Raw genomic sequence first — 16516 nt, 5'->3', positions numbered from 1 at the left:
TAAATGCATGTGCGTAAATTTTCGCCCCAGACTAGCCTGTGCAGTCCGCACAGGCTTATCCGCGACGACTCTTTCCGCTTTAACGGAATTTCTCGTTAAAAGAAGATCTATTCCTGAGCGAAAATCAAGTCAAGGCGGAAAATGTCGTCTCTGCGAACTGCACAGGTAATCTGGGACGACACTTTACGTACATGCATTCAGCCCTGTTTTCACAGAACAAAGCTCATATCGTTGTTTTACAGGTAAACGATCCGGGAACGCTCGCCGCAGTAACGGTTGAAATGGGACCCGTAATGGTGATGGACCTTGTCACCCACTCTCGCATGTATGAGATCTCAAACAGTACGTACAGGAGATGCGACAGTATCTTTACCTTTCAGAATTAAACATACGTTGGAATTTCGCGGCATATATCGTTCAATATATTTTAAGGTTTACGGCGTCTCTTTTTCTGTGTACGCAATACATATAGCATAACATAAACTACCAATAAAGCTTTTAAATGTTGTTGTCAAAATCAGTTTATCGTTTTCGCTCCATATGTTATAAGACTACGAAAGTGTTATCGACCAATCAACTATTAAGTATGAACGTATGTTTTATACCAATGAGTCTCTTTCTTTCTGGTAATCTGTTGAAGAAATTCAGTTTGATTCAAACAATTTTTTTTCTGTAAACACACGTTTGCACCCTTGTCGCTAATTTGATTGCCTTTATAACTTATATTATCCGCGTTCTGTGAATACTGGGCTAAATGCATGTACGTAAAATGTCGTCCCAGATTAGCCTGTGCAGTCCACACAGGCTTATCAGGGACGACACTTTCCTCATAGAATGGAGACTTCCGTTAAACGAAACATTTCATAAAAGCGGTAACTGCAGAGGCTAATCTGGGAGGATTCTTTACGAACATGCACTAAGCCCAGTTTTCCAAGAACGAGGCATAGATAAGTTCCGCGCTAGTTTTAGGCCGTCGGTACGGAGTGAGATACATGCTGTTCGACTCCTACATGTTGTTGACCCGAGTCAGCAGCCGCTTGTTCTTCATCGGAGGTTACGTGGGCGACAGACAATGAAGTTCAACTTTTCTGCTGGGACACTGAACAACGTAGGCTGTTTGTCCCGTTCTTGCAAATAGATCAGCTTTTTTATCGACGAGTTTCCTATCTTTTTATTACATGATTTTACCAATAAAACGACATACCTTATATTATTTGTATAACTGACCACTGATATGTACACCCACAATTGTTCATATTGAGACTGGAATGACATCGATCTTTTCTGGTCAATTCAGAGGCAACTATATATTTCTATATCCAAACATCATTTCCCGTGTATTTAAATTATTATATACAAAGGCTCGCTTTCCACCAACATTATTTATCTCGTTTGATAAAATATGGTTTTAAATGACAACGCATGTCAGATCTTTTATATTTTGAATCACATAAGAACACATACAGATGCCGCAATCGAAGTTTGTTCTTACTTTTCATGTAAGTATTATGAAGGTCCTTATCTAATGAGACGAGTTCTTTTAAAACTGTTTTCTATGCACGTGCTTAAAGTGTCATTCCAGATTAGCCTGTGGAGTCCGCACAGGCTAATCAGGTACGACACTTTCCGCATATACTGGATTTTCTTTTTGTAGAGACTTCCTATAAACGAAAAAAAACCCGGAAAGTGTCCTTCTAGATTAGTCTGTGCAGTTACCATAGGCTAATCTGGGACGACACTTTACGCACATGCACCAATCCCAGTCATCCCACAACGAGGTTCGAATGTATGTTTCAGAGATAGAACCTTTTGAGCTATGTGACAGAGAGGCCGTCAAAATTGTCATGGCAAACGTTTATCGTCTCGATGACGACCGTATTATGACCACGGGAAAAGGCGACAACTATGACTTCCGAGTGTATGACGTCAATGTATAGCCGACAGTGTAGCTCCGGACTAGACTGCGCGATTGTGCAAGCTGGTCTGGAGCTACGCTGGCCGCATAAAACGCGACTTATGTTTTAACTGTTCACATATGTTTAACTTAGCATGTGTGTAAAACAAAAACAAACAGTGCATATTAATACATGAAATAACACGTGGACCATATAGATGCAGAAAATCAATCATTTTGTAAATAAGTAATCAATGGTTTGAGATAATAAATCGTTTATGACGGGAAAATAATTTGGAATATTTCTTGTAATTTCGTGAAAATTGCAGAGACCAAACGATATGAAATTACACGTAAGTATTGTACTTGCCGGATAAGAAGAAATGTTAAGACGTAAGTTATTTTACACATGGAACCCCGGGAATCCCATTGGAGCTACAATTTGTTTTAGATTTTTTACGTCCAGTTATTAAACTTTAGGCTATTAATTTCATGTTGTTTTCAATATTACTCTTTCTTAGCCTGTTTAAAACCATACATTCTACAAGTTGCCTGTGAGCAAATCGCTTGATCGCACCCTGCGTATTGATTCAACTCGGGTTTGTTCGTCCTTGCGTAGATTTATCTGTCACTGAATGAGTCATTCCACATAGCGTTGCCGTTGTAAACATTACATAATTTGGTGATGGTTTATATAAATTTTAATAGTTATTCGACATGACTAGATAATAATCCACACAATTCTGCTACCCATGCTTTTCTGTCAATGTCACAGGAATACAGTCCTTATTATATTATTTTATATTCAGTTCGACACCCTGCACTGGAGCGCCGATGGAACGTTTTTCTACACAACCAGCGATAACTTCTGGAAACACAAGGCTCCTGACGTCATCACGTGGACTATTCACCATGGAAACCAACCCACATCGACGCCTGGGGCTAAACGCAGTCTTCCCTTATATTCAACCAAAGGTGACATACATGTTATTGTTATTTCTTTTCTGTTGTACTTTTGTACAACTGCCACAACAACTACTTCTACTTCTACTGTTACTAGCGGACGTGATACTTCTGCATAGGTATGATCCAGGTAAACATACACATTTCAAACAAGAGTTCTAACTTTTATTCAAATTGTCTCCCCTTTGTTAGCCAACCTGCCTCGTCTTACGATCAACGCTCCTGAATACGTCTAAACGGGCTACCAACCGGAAGTGGGAGATCCCGACACGGGCGATGAGATATTTGATTATAGAGTCCCAAAGTAATGACGAAGGCGATGCGATGCGGTGCGAAAACAACCATTACATTGAACACACTCAGTGTTAGACATACTTATTATTAGCAACTACATAATGTTTTCCGCGTTCGGAATTTATTTAATGATGTTGGAATACCATCGATTCTAAACAATTTCGTGATCGACCATATCAATTATTATTCAATCAATTAGTATACGATATATTTGAATTGGTCCTAATTAACTGTCCGTAAGGAAAATTTACGAAAACCGAAGACAAGATGAATACATTTGCTTCAAAATATACAAGCGATAAACATTAACAGCGGCACATCAGAAACCTCGCCATGTGATGGTACAGTGGATCAGTATCGGGTTCGAACACCAAACATCATGGTTTCCATGGTTTCCACCTGCATTTTTCTCAAAATACGTGTTTACATATTGTTGACCTTTTTATGAAATTATTTTAAGTTTTAAATATGTTATTATATATTAATTTTATTTATATTATAGTGTACTGTTTATGTCAGAGCAATACAAGTAACAACATAACTCAGTCGCATTTTCTTTGAGGTGCAATTCTGCCAAGTAGTTCGTGTATCTGACTATAAACTGTTATCGTATGCAGTTGGTGTCAAGGCGGATTTTTACACATAATTTTGCCCACAAACTCGTTCATATACAAAGTCCATAAACAGATAATTATCGAATAGACATAAAACTATATAGAAAAATACGTAATTGGCTTTGTGTTGCTGTAATTAGGAAACCGAGCGGATGAGATGTGGCCGCATTATACATGCATGTATGCAGGTCTCATCAAATATCCATATCAATTATAAACGGTACTTATTATCTTAATTCAGATTCGGCTACGATTATTTACTGTTTCAACGAAATATTCATAAGGGCCAGATTACATTTATCGTGAAATAAGATGCCAGAGTCTTTGCAAACATAATATAACTGACCGAAATCAGTTTCTTTTTACGATATAGTATACTATTAACACTGTATTAAAATCTTCATATTTTGTTGCAGCTAAATTAACTTGTTTTACAAATGTTTATTTGGTACTGTAAAATCAGTACATGATTTTGTTACCTCTTCTCTTTATTTATACATAGTGGATCAATTTACAATTTATTAAACAGTCTTTACTAAGTCTATCAAGACTAAGTAAAAATCATAATAATTAAAAAAAACTTAACTGGCTCGTTTTCTCTTTCAAGTCGTGGTTTACATGACCACTTCTCTTTTAAAACTTTAAACGCTCATTTACCTTTGCTTTGTTAGTTTCCCGATTAAAAGAACTTAAATTACCGGTAGATGTTTTAATTTCGAGTTCTTTGATATTGACAGATCAATGTTTTACAAGGTCTTATTAACACAAATGTGAGTACATGTATAAATTTATGAATATATTGTTTGTGCCCATATCCTTTTCTAACTCCCGATGCATTGACTTTTAAGATAAATAAAATGAAGTTGAACATAGTTAAATGTCGTTCAGAATATTTCAACATGAACATGTCATTTAAATTCATAACTGGTTATTCAAATTTATATTAATTTCTTAAAAAGATGTTCTCGACATGCCTGTATTTAAAACGCTATAAATGTAAATATTTCAAAGCGGTTGTCAGCGACATCCACATTTTGAGCACAAATGGTACGAATTTCATGAAGATCAAAAAGCGAATGTAAAGAAGTAATCAAGAAGTCGCTACTCTCAAGATTGATATCTGCTACAACGAAATTAACACGCAAGATTTTTTTCAAATTTTTATTGTGGAAAAGCAAATAACAAGAAGCAGTTTAGCATTCTTTTGCCACCTTGCGATGGTCTCATCTGAATAAATACTAAATACAGGTGTAAAACAGTTACAATTAAATGTAACATAAAGTTAAAAAAAAAAACAACAACATAGTTTTCATTGAACATTGAATTCGAAATAGGATTCGGTTGTAAATCAAAGCAAAATCTGAACCATATGACTTAACTAGGTCTGAAAGCGGACAGTGTCGCCCCTGATTAGTCGGTGTGGACTGCACAGGCTAATCTGAGACGACACTGAACGCATATGCATTAAGCCCGATTTTTCCAGAGCGAGGCTAAAATGATTTTACAGATTTAGGATACCAAAGAATTGTGAATGGAACATCACGAAATATACCGGTAAGCAACAAAAAAATATTGATGCAAATCACATGTACATCCAGGCTCCTTCGAGTAGCGCTATAGGTTTGAATGATGCAATATTGTCATAATAGCGATGGTCTATGAGCCGCGTCATGCGACAATGGGTCGTATGCCATAACCACTCACCTAATTCAACCACGTGACAAGAGTTTGTTCGGTTCATTTTAAACTAGTAGATTATTGAAACAGATACGTTCATAAAAGTTTCGTTTATCTCGTAGTAGAATACATGCTGAGTCCGGTGTATCTGAAAAACACATGATAAGACCAAAAGTAAGTACATGATATTTCGCATCGGTCTTCATTTGGGTTTTAACAGACTGATTTGGGTTTATTAAACCAAGTTCTAAAACCACACATGACCTATAAAGTTAGATAAGTCCTATTCACATTACATTGAATGTCCTTACCAACTTTATCATGTCAAGGTCTTTAAAAGTTCGAAATTTAGACAATATGCTATAGTAGAAGCAAAGCAGATGTATAACATAAAACAATATTTGACAGAAACGACTGCAAAAGTCAATGTCTTTTTGTGTTTCGACACGATCATCATTAGTTTACGAGGAAATACTTTATCATAAGTTTAACAACAATCAAAGTACAAGGCATCCCTAAGCTGTCGCATGACTTTAACCCATTTATGCCTAACGTCTAGAAAAAAGGCCTTTGCAAACAGCGTAGACCCATATGAGACGTCGCATCATGCGGCGTCTCATCTGGGTCTGCGCTGTTTGCTTAATGGAATTTCTGTAAGAAGTATTCTAAATATAGAAATAAATATACTAGACATCCCTAATTTTGGAAATAAATTGATTCAATTTAGAAGGATGGGAGAGTCCACTAGGCATAAATGGGTTATGATACATGTTTATTGTTTTTCAAAAGCGATGCGTCCGTATGTTGTTTTGATTTGAAAAACAATGTCCAGTAGGAGCGATTTCTACAATATTTTATTTAATATTAACGTAATTAAGGAATGCATTTTAAAGGGACCTTTTCACGTTTTGGTTAAGTGACAAAATTCAAAAGAAATGTTTCAGATTCGTAAATTTTCGTTTTAGTTATGATCTTTGTGATGAAACAGTAATACTGAACATTTACCATGCTCTGAAATATACATTTTATGCATCTTTTGACGATTTAAAAACCTGAAAATTTTAAATTGTTGCAACGCGAAACGACTGAATAATCTCGGGAGTTCTGTTGTTGTCGATATATTTTTTTGTGACACTACGAGGATTGCTTATATAAAGTATAAAATACATCATTCATTGTATGAGAACGGATGGCCGAGTGGTCTAAGCATTAGACTTTAACGTCAGGAGTCAGTGATTTGAGTCCAGTTGAGGGTTACTTTTTGTTGTTTTTTCTTGATTGTAAACTGGAGCTTTTAAGATCAAATGTTTAAATTTATTAATATAAAGCATTTAATGATACACTACAATACATGCCAAAATCTGTAAAAACGGTCGTTTTGAGTCCATACACAAGTCATTTAACTTTAGGCTTGCTATGCTGTTTAAGCATGTACTTAGACAAGACTTCAATATGGTGTCACATACATAGGTAATACGTATGCTTTTCATACCAAACCTGATACCGTAGAGATGGTAATTAAGGAAATATTTACAAAACAAATATGCTCGATTTGAATCATTATTCAAAACAATCGCGGTTCAATATGGGAACATGAATGCTTTCGTCATAAAATGAGTCGCTTTCTGAGAAAAAAGGGCTTAATACATGTGCGTCAAGTGTCGTCCTAGATTAGCCTGTGCAGTCCGCACAAGCTAATCATGGACGATACTTTCCGCCTAAATAGGATTTTTGCTAAGAAGAAACTTCATTTAAACGAAGAATGTCGTAAAGAGAAAGTGTCGTCCCTGATTAGCCTGTGCGGAGTGCACAAGCTAATCTGGGACGACACTTTACGCACATGCATTATGCCCAGTTTTCTCAAAACGCGACTCAAATAAATGACAAAATGCTTCCATGAACGAACTGTAACATTGATAGAGCAACGACGCTTGACAGAGCCACGACGCTTGACAGAGCTACGACGCTTGACAGAGCCACGACGCTTGACAGAGCCACGACGCTTGACAAAGCCAGGACGCTTGACAGAGCCAAGGCTTGACATAAAAACGATGTTTGACATAGCCATGACGCTTGACAGAGCCACGACGCTTGGCAGAGCCACGACGCTTGACAGAACTATGACGCTTGACAGAGCCACGACGCTTGACAGAGCCACGGCGCTTGACAGAGCCAAGACGTTTGACATAGCCAAGACGCTTGACAGAGCCACGACGCTTGACAGAGCCACGACGCTTGACACAGCCACGACGCTTGACACAGCCATGACGTTTGACAGAGCCACGACGCTTGACAGAGCCACGACGATTGACAGAGACATAACGCTTAACAGAGCCACGACGCGTCTTAGGATTGGAAACACACTCTAACTCGGTGGCGCAGGAGAGTATGTCATCGTTCTGGAACCGTTGTCGGGAGCCCTTCACGGCTGCCCACATTCTGCTACACTGCAACCTCTTTTCATTGCAGAGGCGCCGGCTTCGAGCCGCATTGCACTCACATGGACTAGTGTTAAACCTTTTCATCGAGGAGCGATGCAAAGGCCCGGTCTTCTCTGTGCTGTCCAAATATCTACTGGACATTCTGATAACTGACAAGAAATTGGTCTTTGGGAAAGAGGCAGTAAATCCCACCAACGTATCATACATCTTGCGCGGAAACATACCCGGGCTGATTCTAGTAATATGGTACCGCATTCTTATAATTATTGGAGTGATAGGTGCAATGCTAATTATAATTAAATATTAATGCAAACTTTGTATAATAGTATAGTCAAATTTTATATTATAAATACAATACATATTAAATGATAGTAACAGTCAAAACAATACTATATTAACACTTACGTACGCTCTGCGTTTCATACCCTGGGAATGTATATTCCAGTATATTCCTTATGCCCTTAGGAATACACTGTTTTAGACCACTATTGTGGACTCAAGAATGGTTACACGATTTTTCTATGATTTGACATAGTGACCTAGTTTCAAACACGTGACTAAAATTCTATCTTTATATAATGTTCAAACAGTCCAATATTTTCTGACTAAGTTCCATAAAGATTAGATGGCAAACGTGGCCTCTAGATTTGTAACGATCTGAAATATTACACATACCGCACACCAAATGATGCTGGACGCTTGACATAGGATGACTACAGAAGCTCACTTTGAGCACGGAGAGACGTTCTTTAAACGAAAAATATCATAAAAGCGGAGAGTGTCGTCCCTGATTAGCCTATGCGGACGGCACAGGCTAATCTGGGACGACACTTTACGCATATGCATTAAACCCCTTTTTCACAGAGCACGGTCCAAATATATAAAAGATCACTAGTAAGAACAATAAAATAAGAAAGCATAGATAAACACATAAGTTTAACAATTTATACCAAACAACCCAACAAGAAAGTGTTACTTGTCATAATATACAGTCATGCGCCTTTTATGCGCACTAGAAACTATTTTTATACATATGTAATGTTGATCTTATCAATATCAATCTTATTTTATATTATGTGAAGTTTAATTTACCTTAAACTTAAATGTCTATTTTATTATTTTATCCATATTTCATGAAGTCAATGTCGAAACAATGACACCTGAGTTACTGCACTGATAACCATGGTACCATGTGGAATACTTAATTGTAACATGTACTGTTACAATTTTGTTACACGTATACACTATATGGGTCTTGTTCTGAGAAAACTGAGCTTAATGCATGTGTGTAAAGTGCAGTCTGGACAGGCTAATCAGGGATGACACTTTACGATTTTTTGGTATTTTTAGTTTCAAGGAAGTCCCTTCGTATCGAAAATCAAGTTTTGGCGGAAAGTGTCGTCCCTGATTAGCCTGTGCGGACTGCACAGGCTAATCTGGGAAAACACTTTACGCTTATGCATTAAGCCCAGTTATCCCAAAACAAGGCTCAAATAGTTTCATCATGTGATCTTTATAAAAGTGGTATACTCTTCTTTTCTCTCTCTTCTCGCTATAGTCCCAAGCTGCAGAGAAAGAAAAAATACTGAAATAATATCACGTTATCATATTTATTGTAATAAAACGACGCCAAAGTGTGTCTGGTGCCATGTGGAGTACGTAGTTGTCACGTGAACTGTTACAATTTTTGTTACACGTATACACTATATGTTCATAAAGTGGTTCTATGATCAAACAATATAACGATTTCATAAATAATAAAGCACGCTTTGGCGGAAAAATCTCGATGGCATATTTCACTGAACCTGATTTCCTCGTTGTGATCATCCCCCAACTTGGGAATGTAAAACTCGTCTATTGCTTGTTTTATGTTGTAATGCCCACTTCATACAGAGAATATGTTACTATTCTATCATTGCATAATTTATCGAATCGGCTAGGCTTAACATACCATGGCCTGAAATGCGTATGTGAGTGTTTTGACCCTTTACCACTTAGATACGTATTTTCAGCATGTGTAGTCCCTTAGAAAGTACTTTGAAATTAAAGGCCTTTCTTCAAGTGTGTAAGGCTTCCTTTCCAACACTTAGATACTGGTGAGTAGCAAACAGCATAAAACCTGAACAAATTGCGAGTTATTCCAAAGCTGTTCTGGTTTTATGCTGTTTGCACATAGTCATTTTCACTTTGCTTCTGAATGGGAGAGGGTTTAATATTATACTGCGGGGTTGATATATACGTGAATTCTTCAGCAAATACAAAAGCTTTTTACAAGTAAAAAGAACTTACGTAATAAAAAGTATTTAAAAACATCTTATCCTAATGCTCACGCACGCGCATTGGCAATAATCAAATTGTAGTTCGGCCGAGTTAGATACATTGCTTCTTTCAAATCAGATAGTGTTGCAATCTACTATTGTTCTTATCACTTTCTCGCTTATATGGCTGGAATGTGAGCGGCATTAAAAAAGGTATTCAAGGTCATACAATGGCGAAAAATACGAATCTCGGAATGGACGTCGCCAAATTGTCTGTCACGTGATTGCATCCCACTTTTATTTATAATCTGAATTAGCCTGTTAAAGGGGCCTTTTCACAGATTTTGGCATTTTTTAATTCATTCATTAAATGCTTTATATTGATAAATGTAAACATTGGATCGTAAAGGCTTCAGTAAAAAATCAAGAATAAAATTAAAAAAAAGGAAAAGAACATTGTCCGGAGCAGGTTTCGAACCATTGACCCCTGGAGTCCTGCCCGAGTTCTGAAGTAAAAACGCTCTAGCCTACTGAGCTATTCCGCCGAGTATGCATACATTGCGTATTTTATACCTTATAAAAGCAATCTTCGTAGTTTCACAAAATTTAACGACAAAAACAGAACTCTCCAAATTATTCAATCGTTTCGCGTTGCAACGCTTTATAATTTTTAGGTTTTAAAATCGTCAAAAGATACATATAATGGCTATATTAGAGCATGGTAAATGTTCAGTATTACTGTTTCCTCACAAATATCATAACTAAAACGAAAATTTGCGAATCTGAAACAACTTTTTTCAATTTTGTCAATTTACCAAAGCGTGAAAAGATCCCTTTAACAGATTTATTTCTGAGAAAACTGGGCATAATGCTTGTGCGTAAAGTGTCGTCCCAGATCAGCCTGTGCAGTACATTTTCGTTAAAATGAAGTCTCTTCTTAGCAAAAATCCAATTAATGCGGAAAGTGTCGTCCCTGATTAGCCTGTGCGGACTGCACAGGCTAATCTGGGACGACACTTTGCGCACATGCATTATGTCCAGTTTTCTCAGACTCATTTAGTACAGTTACTCAGGACTATGAAATATCGATTGAATGGTTTCAATGTAAAATTGTATTGTTGGTATTTATCAAATCGCTCCAAATCGCTTGGTGCAAAATGGTACCACATACCGTTAAATTTAAAGTACACAAGGTACCTTTTTGCACCATGGGTCGAAATAAAACTATGAAGCGCACGCGGATGAAATTGAAAAAAGACTGATCCTTTTATGCTACTTTGAATTTTGAGCTGAAAATACTGCCTATGATTGGTCGGCTAAGTAAGGGCATTCGATTGCTGATGATGGACGTTAGGTTATAAAAGTTAACATATTATCAGAACTGTTAAAATAACTATATTGACTGTGATCTGTGAAAAAGGGGTTAAATGCATTTGCGTAAATCCCAATCTGGGACGACACTTTACGCACATGCATTAAACCCCTTTTTTACAGAGCATGAACCCATTATAATCTGCTCTTGGTCTGCCATCCACGAGTGTTATTTGAAACCTTGGCGTTGACCCATGCCAAGTTTTGTTTTTAACTATGACTTGCAAGATTCAAAGGCTGACACTGGGACGGATGATTTAAGTCTATAAGTAAGGGAATATTTAATATATATACCCATCACGTAGTTGTTAGATCATCAGGGGAATATTAGAGGAGACTAAAAGTTGATACGCTCCGCTTATGGAAATTACAGATAATTTTCATAGTTCACAAGAGGTCTCTTAAAAGAGAGTTTTATCGTCCATTTTATCGCGATAAAATCTTCTGTCTACATTACCTGCACATTGAATAAGTAATGAATTTCAAAACGGAAGATTACAGATTAGTTCTGAAGTTTTGGAATCCTACCTTTGCGCAGAGACCCGGTGTGGTTTTATGTGATATGGATGAGAAGAAGAAAGAGAATTGTTATTTTTTTAAAGTGTTTTCAGACATAATTTAGAATTTCAAAGTACCAACTTCTGTTATGGACTACTTGTTTTCTCCTGTTTTGTTTCCATAAATTTTCAGCGGAATTCCAAATGATAGAACGAGTACGCAGCGAAATTGTAGGTCAATTAGAACTTGAAGTAATCAGTACATTTAACAAACTACCTAAGCTGTCGCTAAGCAAATAGACGACAATGCACTCTGATTATAAGAGCAAATACAACATTTATAAAAGAAAAAATATTTAGTTTCAAACAAAGTCCGTGTAATGTGCATAATATTCATGAAAGAACACTGAGTAAAATTAAATGCAGTCGTTGCAAACTCATGGGCAATGGTCAGTGGATACAGAGTCCGTCCATATACCGTATTTTCGTTTTTCGTCTTAAATTTGACAACCTTAATACGAAAATAAACACATATTTAATTTGTTTACCGATTTTGAAAGAACCTCAACTTACAACTACTGAAAACCAAATAATTTTCTTTTTTGTTGTTCTCATAAAACAAACATAAATAAAACATAGCCGTTAATTATACAGGTATGTTGTTAAACGTCAGAATGAGAAATATGAAATAATACTCTTAATATAATTGCTTATTTATTTTTAAGTTTCATTACTCATTTCCAAAAAAAGATAGTTATCATCTATACAAAAAGTAAATGCAGCTTTATAACCAAAAAAACAACATTATTTTAACGTTGGCGCGTATATTAATTCGGTATATTGACATTCCTATAAGCTTCTTAAAAGCAAACAACAGTTTGTTTATGACTTGAAACTTAAGTGTTTTCGTTCAAAAAATTATTTTATGTGTATTTAAAATATGTCATGCATTAACCCATTTATGCCTAGCGTCTAGAAAAAAGGCATTGGCAAACAGCGCAGATCCAGATGAGACGCCGCTTGAGGCGTCTCATCTGTGTCCGCGCTGTTTGCTTACAGGAATTTCTGTAAGAAATATTCTAAATATATAAATAAAAAAAACTAGACATCCCTAATTTTGGAATGAAATTGATCCAATTTAAAATAATGGGAGAATCCACTGGGCATACATGGGTTAAAAGTCCCATTGGTCTTAGTTGCGCTATGGCTTTAAACTCCCTATTGTAAACACTATTTTCATATGACAAAATGTTCTTCCTTTGATATTGTATCCGCATTTCTCCGTCCCATATGCTTCAATAGCATAACTTTGATTTCCGATTCTTCTTAAATTATTAAAATCGACAGCTTTCCCTCATGACATCATCAAACGTTACTAAAACAAAAAAAACAAAACTTTTGTTGTTATTGAAGTATCTGGTTGACACATTCATTTCCTCGCATTTTCATTTTCGACCGCCGAATTAAAAAAAAAGTACCAGCTTGCACTCCTCCTGTTCAATATTATGGGCACAAAATACGTTTCACGAAATACGTTTTCTTTCAGGTTATGCTCAATTATTCGTTTACTAATGAAGCGCTTTTTTCTACCGCTACATTATTGCAGTTTATTGTAAGTGATGTTCCGAATAAGAATTGTATCTCGATAACAGGAGCTCTCAATTATAAGTTCTGTTAATTTATAACTTAATTGTACATAAAATATACAAGATTATTTTAATTTTGCACACACCAATACTAATAAGTGCTGCGATTCATTCGAAAGATCCCATGAGACCACATTTTAAAAGGCATTCTGACAAAGATTAAATACGGGCCGTACTCTGTGAAAAGAGGGTTTGATGCATGTGCGTAAAGTGTCGTCCCAGATTAGCCTGTGAAGTCCGTACAGGCTAATCAAGGACGACACTTTCCGCTTTTACGTTATTTTTGGATTGCAGATAGTCTCTTCTTATAAAAAAACAACAACAGTTGATGTGCCTCTTAACAAATAGTGTAAATAATCAAGCTCGCGTAACGAGAGCCTACACGATTGATATGTGAATATATTAAGTCGTGTTCGAAGAAAACTGGGCATAATGCATGTGCGTTAACGGTCGTCCCAGATTAGCTTTGTAGCCGCACAGGCTAATCAGGGACGACATTTTCAGCTTTAATAGAATTTTTTGCTTAAAGGAAGTCCCTTTTTACCAAAAATCTAGCTTAAGCGGAAATTGTCGTCCCTGATAAGCCTGTGCGGACTGTAGGCACATGCATTAAGCCCAGTTTTCTCAGTACACGACTAATATTATTATCGCAATATCAAATTAATTATGAACATGACTGATAAATGTTATAAAACATCAAATACTTCTTATGTTCTTACTTCATGGAAAATTCACGAGCAAATTAACGCCAATACCGACAAACTGACTCGTGTTTGATATATAATTGATCACAATTTGTCCATGTTTCCTATGAACGAATTTGCACAAATCGATTGGGATTACACAACTGAGTACCTGTTTTGAGTACAAGAAAGCAAAACATTATTTGCCATTGAAAAAAAACGTTACGTTATTATTCTAGACTTCGTTTGAAATGTATTAAAGTCGTTAATACACTATCGTTTTATCGATTTAAAAATAGTAATACGATCGTATATACGCGTAAGTCCTCAGCAAGTTTTGACTGTACAAACAGTATATGCAAGGGTATAAAGCGTTCAGTGTCGCGGTGCTCAGGGACTCTTTCTTCTGAACTTGTATTCAAGCTTATTATAAATTAACGTTTAAATTGCCAGTTACATAGTACGCTGTTTTCAGTAAATAAAGCCTTAGTTGTTTATTTTATAATCATTCGCTATTTAAATGGAATGTGGGTCATGAAAACAGAAAAAAAAAACAGATTTATCAAAATTACTAAATACGCGATGCAAAACGCGAACTTCACGAGGCAGTCAGCAAAACAGAACAAACTGGTTAAACTCTGCAGCCAATGGTAGGTTGCGTATTAAGTAAATTTTAAAGATATTTATAAAACTATTATTTCTCGGTTTCATATTAAAAAATACAGAATGTATATGCAACTGGTCGGCGTTGGAACAGGCACATTACGTGAAAAAAACACGTAAATTTATATTTGAGGATACATGTATTAACTGACTAGTGCCTAGAAGACAGTAGAAAGCGATGATGCCGCAGTCAAAACATATCCATACATGTAGAAACAAATCCTATTACAAATGCTCGTTCACGTTTTGACATGTTCTCGTCTTCAGGCACACGTTATTCGGTTTTCCAAGGATATGTTCACATTGGCACTGCAATCGACGTTTCCGCGAAGGTCCTGTCAAATCTCCTCTGCGCATCAAGCTGTTCCAAAACAGAGAACTGCATGTTTCTTATTTATACTTACTATTTATATTTACTATGCCAAATAAGTTGTTTGGCTTTGAGACGCAGTTTTTCCCCATATTCAAATAAAACTATATCATCCGCGTCATGCGAAAATCGGTCTTATGACATATGCGGCCAGAGTAGCTCAAGCCAAGCCTGCGCACTTTCCCATCAATGGCTACGCTTTCCGCTTTAAAAAAGGCACGCAAGGTTTGGTAATAACCGAGTAGTTTATTCAGTATTCATATTCTTACAAGACTGTGCGATTGCGCAGGCCTGGCTGAAGCTACGTTGGGATCATATTGCATAAGATCAATTTTTGCATGACCCGTATACAAATCTTATAAATAGAACATCTAAGCACAATACTTGCCGATAGAAAAGTGAATTCACCTTGTGTTGTTTATAGCAAACTGGCAAATGTCCGTAGACTATTTTGACTTGCATACGTCACACATGTGTGGTTAGATAATTAAACGATTTTCCTTCTACATGTATCATGGGCACTCTACTATTAGGTAGTTCTGTCTCACAATACAAGACAAATGGCATTTACCAATAGGTTTTCATCAATTTCTTTCCCTAAAATTTGTGTTATTTGATACATTGAAAACAATACTGTGTTATCAACAGAGAGTAGTCTGCATTTGCTAATTTTGCTTTGACCAAAAGCATGTAGATATTCTGACGACATGACTTCGTCAGCATCAAATTGCATCACAGCAGTTATCAAATTTAAGGCTTGACAAGCATGATTTTGTAAAATTATCATGTGTGACGACGTCTCAATAACGTCTCTGTCACCATGAGGAAACGTGTGCATACGTTTGAGTGATGTCTCATTGAACGATTTCCTTATAAACGTTACATCAAGTATTGACTGAATGCAAAGACGATGGTGTGCTCAAGTCTTAATCCCGTCATTGTTACCATTTTCACCAAAGAGACCCCTGCAACCTTAATACTTTACCTGAGGAATCCAAAATCAAACGATACTAAACCTCCAAGAACGCCAATCACAATGTGAAATTTGAAAGCTCTTAACGGAATAGTTCTTAAGATATTGACTGTTAACCAATGTCGACCAAAGTATGACGGCGAACTAATAGACGGAGAGGCCAAAATCAATA

At 36.5% G+C, this 16516-nt stretch overlaps 1 protein-coding gene across 1 annotated transcript in view; it reads left to right on the top strand.

Annotated features, from left to right (window-relative positions):
* Positions 1 to 97: 97 nt before the first annotated feature.
* LOC127874554 (uncharacterized) overlaps positions 98 to 16516 on the top strand; it is a 184837-nt gene continuing 168418 nt past the window's right edge. The window contains exon 1 of the mRNA XM_052418948.1: positions 98 to 342. Within this exon, the coding sequence (XP_052274908.1) occupies positions 192 to 342 (151 nt within the window). The 5' untranslated portion in view covers positions 98 to 191. The remainder of the gene's footprint in view (positions 343 to 16516) is intronic.

This window comes from Dreissena polymorpha, chromosome 1 (genome assembly GCF_020536995.1).
Source record: "Dreissena polymorpha isolate Duluth1 chromosome 1, UMN_Dpol_1.0, whole genome shotgun sequence".
Classification (NCBI taxonomy): Eukaryota; Metazoa; Mollusca; class Bivalvia; order Myida; family Dreissenidae; genus Dreissena; species Dreissena polymorpha.
This window is presented reverse-complemented; position numbering and strand designations above follow the sequence as displayed.